The sequence below is a fragment of the Canis aureus genome, chromosome 5, assembly GCF_053574225.1.
Source record: "Canis aureus isolate CA01 chromosome 5, VMU_Caureus_v.1.0, whole genome shotgun sequence".
NCBI lineage: Eukaryota > Metazoa > Chordata > Mammalia > Carnivora > Canidae > Canis > Canis aureus.
Window position 1 is genome coordinate 43278434 of NC_135615.1, and position 13693 is coordinate 43292126.

Below are 13693 nucleotides of genomic sequence, written 5' to 3' on the forward strand. Positions count from 1 at the left end.
CCCCATGGGAGAGCCTGCTTCTCCTTCTGCCTATGTCTCTGCCTTTCTCTCTGTGTCTCTCATGAATAAGTAAATAAATAATCTTTAAAAAAAAGAAATTAAAATTCTAGGAGACAGAAATGATGCACTTGGCCCAGACAAGAAAAGTATACAGCAGAAAGTCAGTCTCCTATCTCATTAGTTTGCATATAAGCCTTTGATTATCTAGGTGATATCTTGGTTCTCCTCATCCCTGATCCTGGGTTGGGTCCAGCGAACACAATGTTTACAGTGGCTGGCATCACATACTAGGGAGTAAGTGCTCAAGGTTTCCTTGAAAAATCTGAAAACCCCCTATGTTGTTATTCAGCACATTGAACTCAGTGGGTAGTCATCAGTCCAGCAGCCACTTCAAAATGTGATTATGTGAATGGATTCCTTCCATTTCCATCAGTTCCAAGTATACACACACACACACACACACACACACAGTACACTCAAACCAAGACACACATCAGCTCCAAGAGACAGCCTCTTAAAGAAGGGAGCGTAGTTCAATTACAAATGCTCAGGCCCCACTTCTAGAAATTTTTATTTAATTGTATTCAGTGAAACCCAGGACATCGTATTCTTTATATAATCTCCCCAATGATTCCAATACGCACCTGAGGATGGGAATCCCTACACTAAAAAGTGAGGTCTGGTGCTAATATCTAACACTAGAGGCTCTAAGAAGGTCATTAGGATGATACTACTGTGCATACCTGCTATAATCCCTATTTTGTATTGCGAAGTGCTATAATCCCTAATAGTACTTAGCAATAGGAGGATGGGATATCCCCTACTGGCAACATTACAGATTTTGAAGTCCACTTAAAAAGCAGGAGCATGGGGATCCCTGGGTGGCGCAGCGGTTTGGCGCCTGCCTTTGGCCCAGGGCGCGATCCTGGAGACCTGGGATCGAATCCCACATCGGGCTCCCGGTGCATGGAGCCTGCTTCTCCCTCTGCCTGTCTCTCTTTCTCTCCCTCTCTCTGTGACTATCATAAATAAATAAAAAAAATTTAAAAAAAAAAAAGCAGGAGCATGGAAACTTCACTTGTTGCTGATGGAAGTGTAAACTGATACTTCTTAGGAAAGCTGGCAATGACTACTTAAAACTCAATGGACATATATTCATTCACCTAGCGATCCCATGCCTGGGTATATGCCCAACAGAAATGAGTGCTTTTGTCCACCAAAGATTGTTTAAGAATGTGCATTGCAACTTTATCTTTTTTTGAAAAATAGATTTATTTTTTTTAGAAAGAGCATGAGAGGAGGGTGAGGTATTAAGGGAGAGGGAGAGAGAGAATCCCAAGCAGACTCCCCACTAAGTGCAGAGCCTGACATGAGGCTTGATTTCATTCCCCTGAGATCATGACCTGAGCCAAAAATCAAGAGTTAGATCCTTAACCAACGGAGACACCCAGGCACTCCACAACTTTATTCTTAAAAGTCAAACCTGAAAGTAGCTCAAATATTTACCCACAACAAAATGGATAAGCAGTTGTACATTTATACAATGGAATACTACACAGCAAAGAAAAAACCTACAGCTACATGTAACAACATGAATTAATATCACAAACTTAATAGTAGTGAAAGAAGTCAGACAAAAAGAATGTATAATGTATGGTTCCATTTATCTGCAGGTCAGCATAAGACAAAACTAATCTATAGTGATAGCGGTCACAATAATGGAGAGGTGCTGACTGAGGGTGGGTATATGGAAGTCCTTAGGGAACAAGAAATGTTCATATCTTGATATGAATAGTACATTAATATCAAATTGGTGGTATAGACTGATGCCAAGAGTTCAAACCCAAGTAACATCATCTCAAAACACTTTCTGGAGAAGTTAAGACAAAGATGAGCAAAGATAAGGAAGAGGATAGTAGAATTCCAGACCAGAAGAAAAGCTCCAACAAAGACACAAGGCAGGAAATCACAAGACTTATCCCAGGATCAACACAGGAGATGAGTGAAGATTAACATTTAAAAAATAGAACAGAGATGCCTGGGTGGCTCAGTCAGTTGAGAGCCTGACTCTTGATCTCAGCTCAGGTCTTGATCTCAGAGTTGTGAGTTCAAATCCCCATATTGGACTCCATGCTGGGTATGGAGCCTACTTAAAAAGAGAACACAGTGGCCCGACTGAGCCTTAAAAAAGCTTAGTAACATTATATGGTCTCATTCATTTGGGGAATATAGATAATAGTGAAAGGGAATAGAGGGAAAGGGAGAAGAAATGGGTAGGAAATATCAAAAAAGGAGACAGAACATGGAAGACTCCTAACTCTGGGAAACGAACTAGGGGTGGTGGAAGGGGAGGAGGGTGGGGGGTGGGGGTGACTGGGTGGCGGGCACTGAGGGGGGCACTTGACGGGATGAGCACTGGGTGTTATTCTGTATGTTGGCAAATTGAACACCAATAAAAAATAAATTTATTATTTAAAAAAAGCTTAGTAATTATCAAATCCAAATTCCTATTCTTGTAAATGTTAAGATATACCCGAGGTCACTTACTTTATGGCAGAGCCAAGATAAGCGCAGATTCCCTAACTTCGAATTCTGGGCTCAGAACCCTAAGGTTGAGGTAAAGGGTTTAGGTAATAGGGAGTCACTGAGAGTTTCTGAACAGGTAGCTGAGAAGATCACCATCATGCTTTTAGAAATGTAACCTAACAGTGGAATGGAGACCCATAAAGAATAAAGACAAGAAAACCAGTTAGAAGGAATTACAACTGAGTGGTCATTAGGTATTCAGGACATGACTAGGATGAAACAAAAGAGAACAAAGAGTAACCAAAGTAAGCATGGAGCAAAATAATTAGGAAGCTCCCAGAATGATGGGATGACCAGGATAAGGATGAGACCATGAAGAGGGACAAAGGAATCCTACAGAGGATCTCATTTTGAGAGGAAATAATGTGCATGCTTAACATACTGTCTAGCTTATAGTAGGATTTTGGTCAATATTTTTCAAGTGAATAAGTTATGTTTTTAATATATTTTGTTTGAGCTAAAGACAGGAAATATCTTAGAAAGGAAATATCCAGAGGCATTTCTATGAGGCTGGAGCTTGGGAGAAAAGTCAAGTGGGAAAAAATGTTTGGAAATCTCTGCTATAGATATTTTGACTATTGCAGTGGAAATGCATCCCTAATAAGGAAGAGATAGAGATTTTAAAAAATGAAAAAGGAGGAAGAAAAGATGAGAATGAGAGAGGGGAAAATAGAGAAGAGGCAAAGACAACATCTGGGAAATGCAACTGGAGGAACAGAGCAAATAAAGTAACCTGAGAGAGAAGGTCAGGAGAACAGACATTCACCTCAGGAAAAGCACTTCATCTTATTTGATCCTCACAACAACCTCATGGAGAAGACAAGGCCACTGTCGTTATTCTCACTTCGAAGTGAAGAAACCAGAGCTCATAGGAGGGCTGAGCGACAGCAGTTCCATACACAGGCTGTACCATCAGCTGCAGCAGAAAACACTCGGGTCTGATCTGGACTCAAAGCCAGGTGCAACACTCTGCCTCTGTGGCCTGTGGGAAGAAGATAAGACAGTTCATGTCCTATATTATAAGGTCTGTTGCTGAGGTGGCAGCCACATACGCCATCCCAGGTTGAAGGCTTCTCTGAAACCTGCCATGTTTGGAGCTGGCGCTCCCACTGTGCCTTTGCTGTGGCTGACTATGAGCAGCACCAGAATGTGGCTGAGATTTTGCTTCACTGGGTTTCCCTTTCAGAGCTCTTCCCCCTTATCTTAGTTTCCTAGGGTTCCCATAACAAATTCCCACAAACTGCTTGAGACAAGAGAAATTTATTTTCTCATAGTTCTGGTGACCAGAAGTTCAGAATCAAGGAGTCAGCAGAGCTGGCTCCCTCTGGAGGCTCTGGGAGACATTCCAATCTTTGCCTCCTACCTTTGATTTGTGGCCACATCACTCTGTTCTCTGCATCTGTGGTAATGTGGCCCTCTGTGTGTCTATCTCTTCTAAGGACACTTGTCGTCAGATTTACGGCCCATCTGGATAATCCAGGATGATCTCATCTCACAAACCTTGGCTTGATTACATCAGCAAAGACCCCTTTGCCAAATAAGGTCACAATTGCAGCTTCCAGGGATTTGACAAGGATATTGTTGGGGGAGAATTTCTAGCCCACCACACAGCTCATGCCCCAGGCCATATCAGTTCTATCTTCTCTAGTCCACCAACAGTCAGGAATTGCTACTGGTGTGCTCCTGCCACCCATCCCATCCTTTTTCTTATCCTCTCCAAAAGTCATCCCCTTGGGACCCAGGTTTTAAGGAGCTAGTCAAATAAATTGAGGCAACCCAGTAGGAAAGGATCCAAAAAGCACTCCCCCAAAGTATACACAAGTCTTAATTATGTCATTCTGGAGACGATACCGCTTTTGTTATTATCTAACTGATCATCTCCCAAAGAGCACTCTATGGAACAGTAGTTCTATATAAGGTTAATAGGTATTAAAAATGAGAAAAGTTTTTAATGTTCACATTACTTTGGGAGCTCCAGGTAAAAAAAAAAAAACAGAATTCCTTATTTCAAGACTGCTTTATTGAGGAGAAGAGACTATAATAGACAGCATTTCTGCAACTTATTTGCCCAGAGTCCTTCTGATGTGAACATCTCAAGTGACTCATGTTCCTTGGAAAATGCTTGGCAAAATCTATCCTAACCCAACTCTGTTAATAAATTAAACGTTCAGCACAAAGCAGACATAACTGACTCCATGAAAGAAGGCTGGGGCCAGGAGGATAGGGAGAAGGAAAGAGATGGAATAAGTTTTTGATGGAAAAGGTATTTGGGGGCACAGATAAAATCTAGCTAGGTGGATGGTCATCTCATAGAACCAGTACAACTTACAACTCAAATGAGATCTAGAATTTCAGAAATAATCTTGTGCTCTGACACAGATTCTCAACAGAAAGGAGTGCACATGTGCATTCCACTCCTGAGGGAGACATATCTTAAACACTTGGGATTTTTTCCAACTGCACACATCACCCCTAATGCTCTCCTTCACACTCACGCATGTACACATGCACACGCACACATACACATCCCCCAAAGAGACATGGGATTGGCCATGGGTGTGTCAGTACATTAAAAAATTTAGATTCATAGATACAAAGTAGCTCCCTTATTTTATAGATGAAAAAAAGAAAATTCAGGAATATCAATTGCCTTGTCCCAGGTCACAGAACTAATGGCAGAGCCAGAACTACAATCAAATACAGTGGTCTAACCATTTAGCCCATTCTCCAAACCCAGAGCAAAGAATCTCTATTCTATGGAAAACCACTGTCCCTTCTTTATTTTACACATTTATAAATTAAGGCAATATAAATGAAAACCACTTGACTTAGGGTAAATGTAGAATATTACATGAATGGTTTTAAATTAAACTTGAAAAGTCAATTCAATAAACAAAGTAGGTAAGAAACATACTTTCATTCTTTATTATGATGTGTTGAGATAAAGAGAAAGGGGGAAAAAGGTGGAAAAGGGAAAAAAAGGCAAAAAAATCCCAAATCCCAAAGCAGGCTTTGAAAAGTGTCTCGACTTTAAAAAATGGACAACTACTTACAAAATTTGTTAGGAAAATGGAGTTTGGATTAGAAGCAAAGGCATTCTTGAAATACTTCTCTCTTATTAGTGAAAATCTTAATTTACTAGACTAAGTGGGAAATGCCATCTTTACTTCAAACAAAGGTCATCCTTTAGGATTTACGTCCCTAAATTCCAAGAGTATTATCACTGAAAGGATTGAAAGTTTTGTTTTCTTTATGCAGCTATCATTATAAAGGAGACCACCAATCAATGGTTTCCATAGCATGTGCTATGGACTGGTGAAACCAAAGCAAAGGCCAGACCTACAGGCTAGAAAGTTACCTACTCCTGTTTCAAAGCTTGTCAATTACAACTTTTGGTCCTTGAGAGCAAGGATGATGGTAAGTTCTCTTTCTTCTGCAGTTAGGTGGGTGAGGCCTCTTCACCTGAATTTTCCCCCCAGAGAATCATGAACTGTGATTAACAGGGTGAGACTAAGGAAAGGCATGACCATTTTCCAAGCTTTATGACCACAACCCACAGTTCAAAACTACATTTTATGTAGGGGCCCCATATATAGACACGTGTATGAAGCTGCACGACTGTAACAAATGTTTCACAAAATAATACCATACTTTTACATTTTTTTCCATTTCCATTCTATTTCATTTTTTTAATGCTAACCACATGATGTGTATATGCATATAACAACCACCTGCTAAACCCTTGGGGGAAAATATGGCATGTGAAAGAAACCACTGGGTCAGAGATGAGCTTTAGTGTCTGAGAGCTCAAAAGGAACTGCATCTCCTCTAGCTATAAACATGTTAAGAGAAGAAAAGTTTAAAAGTACTCTTTGGAATTCTATCTACAATCAACAGAAAAGTCACAAGGCATTACAACTGAATAATTTATAGCTTGTCAAGGCTAGACAAAAAAGAAAATGCACCGGACATGTTCATTCTTCACTCCAAGTATCAGCATATTGACTCCAGGATCTATCAGAGGCCCCCACCTCACTGAAAGATCTAACTAGCTCCTAGAATTGTAGTTTTGTAGAGAACCAGGTTTAAGGCTTGATTAAAAATATTTCTCTAATCAGAAAACATATCCCATGAATTGCATATCTTATGGTTTAAAATATGCAAAGGATCAACTAGTGTCCCTCCTACATTCATGCCTGGCCACCCAGGTAGCTCTGTTAAGAGCTGCATACGTTTTTATTTACCAAATCTCAAGGTATAACAGCTTAGGGATATAAAAGTCATTCTGAGGCCAGACTGAGCAGCAGGAGCAGGAAGTCTTTCTGTTAAGGGTGTTTTGTTGTTGCCAGATAGCATTCTCAGAGTCTGCAAAGAGAGAGTCCTAATATTATCACTATCTAGTGACACGTAAATATATGTATATGTGATATGTTATATATATATATACATACACACACACACACACACACACACATGTTTGGGGGTTTTGGTCTGTTTCTTCTCACTAAAGTATAGGGTCCATAAAGGCAAAGATAACATCTGTCTTGTTTACATGTATATCCTCAACACCCCCCCAAAAGTGCCTGAGACATAGCAGATGCAATTGTAAAAACTCCCACACATTCCAGTACTGCTGGTTCTTCTGCAGAATAAGGTAAGATGAGTTATAATACTAACTCCAGAGCTCAAAAACAGTTTAGAAGCTATTCCTGAGGGGCACCTGGGTGGCTCAGTGGTTGAGCATCTGCCTTTAGCTCAGGGCATAGTCCCAGGGTCTTGGGATCGAGTCCTGCATCAGGCTCCCCATAGGGAGCCTGCTTCTCCCTCTATATATGTCTCCACCTCTCTCCTTGTGTCTCTCATGAGTAAATTAAATCTTCAAAAAAGAAAGAAAGAATCCCTGATCATCACTGCTTCATCCACACACATACGCAACAAGAAGACATAACCATTGTAAGTAATGAACAGTCTTGGTCAAAATCAGAAACACCTATACACACTCTGAGGTGGAGTGGGTATAGGCTTTTTTCCTCTGGTAAAATAAATATTTCACAGAGCCAGAAGAGAAAAATCTTTCATCTGAGGCTTTTCCTGACAATGACATCTCACTTAGCTATAGGTCCGCAGCATTTTACTCATCCACTTACTTACCAAAAAATCCACCTGACCTGGCCAGACCAGGACAGGCCCACGTAGTCACATCATTCTGAGGAGTACCTTGGCCAGTTGCAATCTCCTTTGTCTTAGGCAGCCAGAGTAGGGAACAAATCTGGAATTGTGGCCCAAAAAATACAGAATTATGGCAATATCTGATTCATCGTGAATGTATTTCGAACTGATTCTAGGCAGTATGCTCTATCCACATCCATCCTCCAGTCCACAGCCGGGGTTAGAGTGTTAGAGGAATTCTGTTAGTGCCAAGGCCAACAGAAGACTCAGCATACAAATAGGTTTAGGTGCATTGAACCTACAAATGTGAGCACAGTCAAAGCAATGCTGAGAAAGAAGGGAGATGTGGGGAATCGAGTGGGGAGGGAAGGATACACAGTTCAGCTTTCAACTCACAGATAAAGGTTTTACAAAAAGAAACTGTCAGGAACTGGGCAGCCCGGGTGGCCCAGCGGTTTAGCGCTGCCTTCAGCCCAGGGCGTGATCCTGGAGACCCGGGATCGAATCCCGTATCAGGCTCCCTGCATGGTGCCTGCTTCTCCCTCTGCCTGTGTCTCTGCCTCTCTCTCTTTCATAAATAAATAAAATCTTAGAAAGAAAGAAAGAAAGAAAGAAAGAAAGAAGCTGTCAAGAACTGAAATCCCCGTAGCCTCCTCAGCAAGTATAAAGAGGTTTGTTTGAGTCCAGTGCTCTCTCAGGAATCATTTTCACAGGTTCTGGAAGATCAAAATGAAGGCAAAGTCCAGCAGAGATTTTTACCTGTGAGTTTGTGCTCGGGGTCTGGATACTTCGCCCGGTGTTTATGTCCAAGATACGTAAGTGCCCATCTCTCATTCCGCCTCCAACGGCAAGGACTGCAGACTGCCAGGGACACCAATCCATGGCCTTTAAAGTTCAAATAATCACACAGGTGGATCAGCCTTGGAGAAAGTGAACTTGTGATGGTGACACGCTCAGGTGAGCAGGATTTGCAGAGGTCTGTGAGGACCATGGTTCTTCTGGACCTTTGATCCAAAGGCAGGAGCAGTGACACTCTCTAGAGATCACTTCTGAGGGACTAGAAATCACCTTTGTGCCTTCCTCAAATTTTGAGAACAACTGCAAATATTTTAAACAAAGAAAAACCACCCAATAATATATTTTTAAAACTACACTCAACATGACCTATGGGCAAAAATCTGCCCCTGGAGTAGGTGACATGTGCCCCTAAAATCTGGTTATGAAATGAAGCCTTTCTCCTATTTGTCTACCTGTGTCTTTAGGTTCTAGGTCAGAGAAAAAAGGACAGAATGGAGCCACACACGATTGCTCATACCCCAAAAACTCTCAGGCATTTCAACTAATACATTTCAGAAAATAAAATTATCTTTGATTATTTATGTTACTATAGTTATTCTGAAAAATATGATTTAGTATTACACATTTATATTGATCATTGAAATGATTAGTAACAGTAATTTTAAAGTACATTATAACAGATATTTCAGTTATATTTATCTATGCATCCTTATTTATACATCCATCCTGCTATTAGCTGCCACCAGATTTAGTTTGCTCAGGCTTCAGAAACTCTTGGTTCAATTCACTGTATTTCTGACAAGACATATAAGAAAGTCACTTGTATTGCTTTGCTTGGGTTTTCATGTGTTGGGTTTTTGTTTTGCTTTATTTTGTTTTTGCATTTTGTTTGCAGACAGGATATTTTACATACATTTTCTCTAGATTTTTTTCAAATCATTAAGAATGGGAATTTGAACCTAAAATCATTCTTAATGTTCTATGGATATTAAAAACCACAAGCCAGGGACGCTTGGGTGGCTCAGGGGTTGAGCATCTGCCTTTGGCTCAGAGCGTGACCCCAGGTCTGGGGATCAAGTCCTACATCGGGCTTCCTGCGAGGAGCCTGCTTCTCCCTCTGCTTACGTCTCTTCCTCTCTCTCTGCTCTGTCATGAATAAATAAATAAAATAAAATAATTAAAAATTAAAAAATAAAAAATAAAATAAAAACCACAAGCCAGAGTACTGAGCCACCACTATGCCTCGCAGCAGGTGCTACGTATCACACCCTATACAAGGAAACCCCATGATAACTATGTAAGTTCTCATTCTAACAAATGTGCTCATAGTTAACAAAGTAGAATCATTTCTTTGCTCTGTGAGTGATAAATATTCTGGGAGTCTATGTTGAGGCCAGGACGCATATCTATGACACCAAAGGAATGAATATATGGATTTTTTTTACTAGAAATAAGAATTTAAAATACAGAGAAATTAAAAAAAATACATATTAAACAAAGCATGGTGGAATATTGGTTTAACTGGGCACCACCCCTCCTCCTTCTTCTGACAATGGGTTTCCTTTCATGGTGTGAGCTCATGACCTAGGCCTGAACAATCAGTGTACCCATCTTTCTGACCACAGTTACCTGTTGAGAGATGAGAATGTGCCCAAAGTCACACCAGAGTCCTGCCTGGGGCTTTTATACCAGACTTATAAGAATGATAGTTTCCTAATCAATTTCCATTTGAGGGAATCTGAATTTGAAGCTGCTAAGAGCCATCTTGCCCACAAAATAAATGTCTGAATAAAGAATGAAACTAAAGAGAGACAGGCAGAGCCAAGAGCCAAAGAGAGAGTGTTCTGACATTATTTAAGGCCCTCAATCTGGACGGTATTGGAAGCAGCTGTATGTACCAGGACTCCTCAGTTGTGAGAGAAAATATATTTCTTTTTTTTTTTTTTTTTTTTTTTCAGAAGCTTCAGTCACTTACAACCACAAAAACGGACACATGGAGCGTATACATAGGGTTGTCTTTCAGGAGAGTGATAGCAAAATCCACAACAAATTCTAGGGAAAGAAAAATCTCAAAGCATTGGCTTAATGGCTTTGTTCTCATGTGTGAAGGATACTCAGTGATATCTGAGTGAAGAGCAACTTGGAAGGCTACTGGATGTCTTACCTTGACTGCTGTAGGTTGGGATATAACTTTCAGCGGTTGAGTCTGTGTTCTCACACCTGGGTCATGGGGCCATATTGCCAGCAGTCCATCACTACAGCCACTGGAAAGCAGCCTGCCGTCAGGCGACCACTTCAGAGCACAGACAGCTTGCTTGTGGTGAAGTGATCCAACGTGATGCTGGGCTTCCCGAACATCGTGGTGATAAACACGGCCCAGCCTCGATCCGCTGCACAAAGGTAGAGGGGCAGGTTTTTGACAGAAAACTCGAGCATTCGAAAGCATGAAGTATTATTTCCCCTTTCTATTAATCTACAAATCCACTATTCATTTTGTTAATGTTACTAACATCTGAAATATATGTCACAGCAAACTGTAATGTGATTCAAAATCAGTGGATAATGTCTACTCATGCACAGTGATTTGGATCCAAATAACAATAAAGATCCTATTACTCTATCAAATGAACTCTTTCTGGACTAATTTTCTACAAGGAATAAGTAAACAACTACATATAATTATTTCTGAAATTTCTCAAAATCCAGTATCATATTTGTAAAAACTATTCAGGCGCCAGCCACACTGAACAGCATTCAGATGAACAATAGGAACTCTGCAGCCAGACCACCTGGGTTCAAAGCTGGACTCTGTCCCTTTTACTTACCATGTGACCTCAGGCTAGTATCTCAGTTTATTCATTAAGAATAGGTTGCACGCGGGGGGCGGGGGGGAGGGTATTAGAAACCATTGTATAGCATCACTGCAGGGATTAAAACACAATTATGCGAGGGGATCCCTGGGTGGCGCAGCGGTTTGGCGCCTGCCTTTGGCCCAGGGCGAGATCCTGGAGACCCGGGATCGAATCCCACGTCGGGCTCCCAGTGCATGGAGCCTGCCTCTCCCTCTGCCTGTGTCTCTGCCTCTCTCTGACTATCATAAAAAATTTTTAAAAACACAATTATGCACATAAAGAGTATAGCACAATGCCTAGCATCCATTACTCCAAAAATGTTACCTGCTATTATAAGAAAAGATCTGTTCATTTTCCTTGAGGATGATATAACTAAAGTTAAACAATGCAGACTGTAAAAAGAATTCAAATATAGAACTGACTTCACTACAACAACTTCTCATAGTAAATAATTAACCTTTTATACAGTTTTTTTTTAAGTGGCTTTAACTTTGACTTACAATCACAAGGTATTGAAATCTCAAATTTATTTCTTAGCTACTTAAATTGTAAAAGGTCTTGGAATCTATTTAATTTAAACCTACCTTAAGAACTATGGTATAAAAACGAATGGTAATTATTAAAAACAGTGCATATTTAGATCAATTATGTAGGATCATAGGGACAGTCACTTAACTTTTCTGGTTAAAAAGAAGTAGTTAGACTAAATTGGTAGTTCTCAAAAGTGATGAAGCATCAGCATCACTTTGGAAACTAGAAAATGCAAATTATCAAAGCAACTTCAGACCTACTAAATCAGAAATTCCTAAAGACAGACCATCAATCTGTGTTTTAAAGAGCCCTTCGGGATCCCTGGGTGGCTCAGCGATTTAGCGCCTGCCTTTGGCCCAGGGTGTGGTCCTGGAGACCCGGGATTGAGTCCCGCGTCGGGCTCCCTACGTGGAGCCTTCTCCCTCTGCCTGTGTCTCTGCCTCTGTGTGTGTGTGTGTGTGTGTGTGTGTGTATGTGTGTGTTTCTCATGAATGAATGAATGAAATCTTTAAAAAATATAAAATAAAATAAAAAATAGAATCCTTGAGGTGATGTTGATGCATGCTCAAGTTTGAGAACCATGGAGATAGCTGATCTATGTGGCTTCTTCCAGTTTTGACATCTGTGGGTCTGTGAATTGGAAATATGCCCCAGAAAGTTTACCATAGTCCAAATTATTGATCCTGATAACAATAAATACTTGATTGCAACAAAATATCCCTCTGGTAGGTATGGCTTGGTACAGAGAAACTGAGTTTGACCTTTTATCTGAACAATTTAGTGAATCCTGAACATCACTTCCCAGTACTAGCATACAGTGCAGGCACAGAGCCACCATGGTATCCGTGGCCACTGGACCACTTATATCACCAGAAGATCAGAACATGCAAGAGGGTAGGATCATAACTGAAACTAACTAATATCCTGTTTGGTTTTGGTTTGTTTTAGTTTTGCTTTTGGTTTACTCAGCCTCCCAAACTTGGTGATACAAATCTAATGTGTTCCATTAAGACGCTTCTTACCTGCTGAGAATACAGTGATTCCAGCTCAGAGCCCCAACCACTGACAAATGACCAAGCATATTTCTCAGCCGCTTTTTAGTTACTACATCCCATAACTGAAAAAAAAATGAACAAGCAGAGTTACATAACATTGTCTTTTTCACAGCCCACTGTCTTCTTAAAAGCCTGATGGCAATTATTGTTGATACAGCCAGTCTTTGTACAACAGGAAAGCTTAGCTCCCTTAACCCTGGGAAGCATTACTCAACATGTCTGACATTGTCTGACTCAACATCGTCTGACATGTCAACTGTCATGACATCACCTGCAGAGCTTGCTATGGATGCTAGCCATTCTGATTTCATAATGGAGGTAGGATCTGTGGATATGGCATTTTTTAAAAGACATTTATTTGAAAGCTCCCCAGGTGAATTCAGTGCGCAGCCACAGGTTGAGAATGGCTCTCACACTTCTAGTTTCTTCTAAATTGTGGAATTTCGTATCTGGAAATCCACCGACAGGCTAAGAGACTCCTTTTCTGCCACCTACAAATGATACACTGACCCATATAAGAAAGAAGAACTTTGGTGCAAGAAGAAATCATGACATAACCTTCAAAGCATCCAATATCATTGTAGAGATGAGAAAGCAATGAGAGCTATCTATGGCCCTCCAAAGTCATTGAACATATGAGCAATATTGTTTATAGTATTGCTAGTAATAATAATACATGAGAAATTAAATAGGTTGATAGAA

General features: G+C 40.5%; 1 protein-coding gene across 14 annotated transcripts in view; it reads right to left on the reverse strand.

Moving 5' to 3' along the window:
- Nucleotides 1–1440: 1440 nt before the first annotated feature.
- CDC20B (cell division cycle 20B) overlaps nt 1441–13693 on the reverse strand; it is a 49789-nt gene continuing 37536 nt past the window's right edge. For 7 of the 14 annotated variants that reach the window (XM_077897803.1, XM_077897799.1, XM_077897801.1 and 4 more), the window contains 5 exons: nt 12959–13053; nt 10718–10943; nt 8515–8640; nt 7738–7855; nt 1441–6951 (listed from right to left, as the gene is read on the reverse strand). In XM_077897803.1, the coding sequence (XP_077753929.1) occupies nt 6827–6951; nt 7738–7855; nt 8515–8640; nt 10718–10943; nt 12959–13053 (690 nt within the window). In that variant the 3' untranslated portion in view covers nt 1441–6826. The other 7 variants (XM_077897798.1, XM_077897797.1, XM_077897806.1 and 4 more) reach the window with 5 other exon arrangements.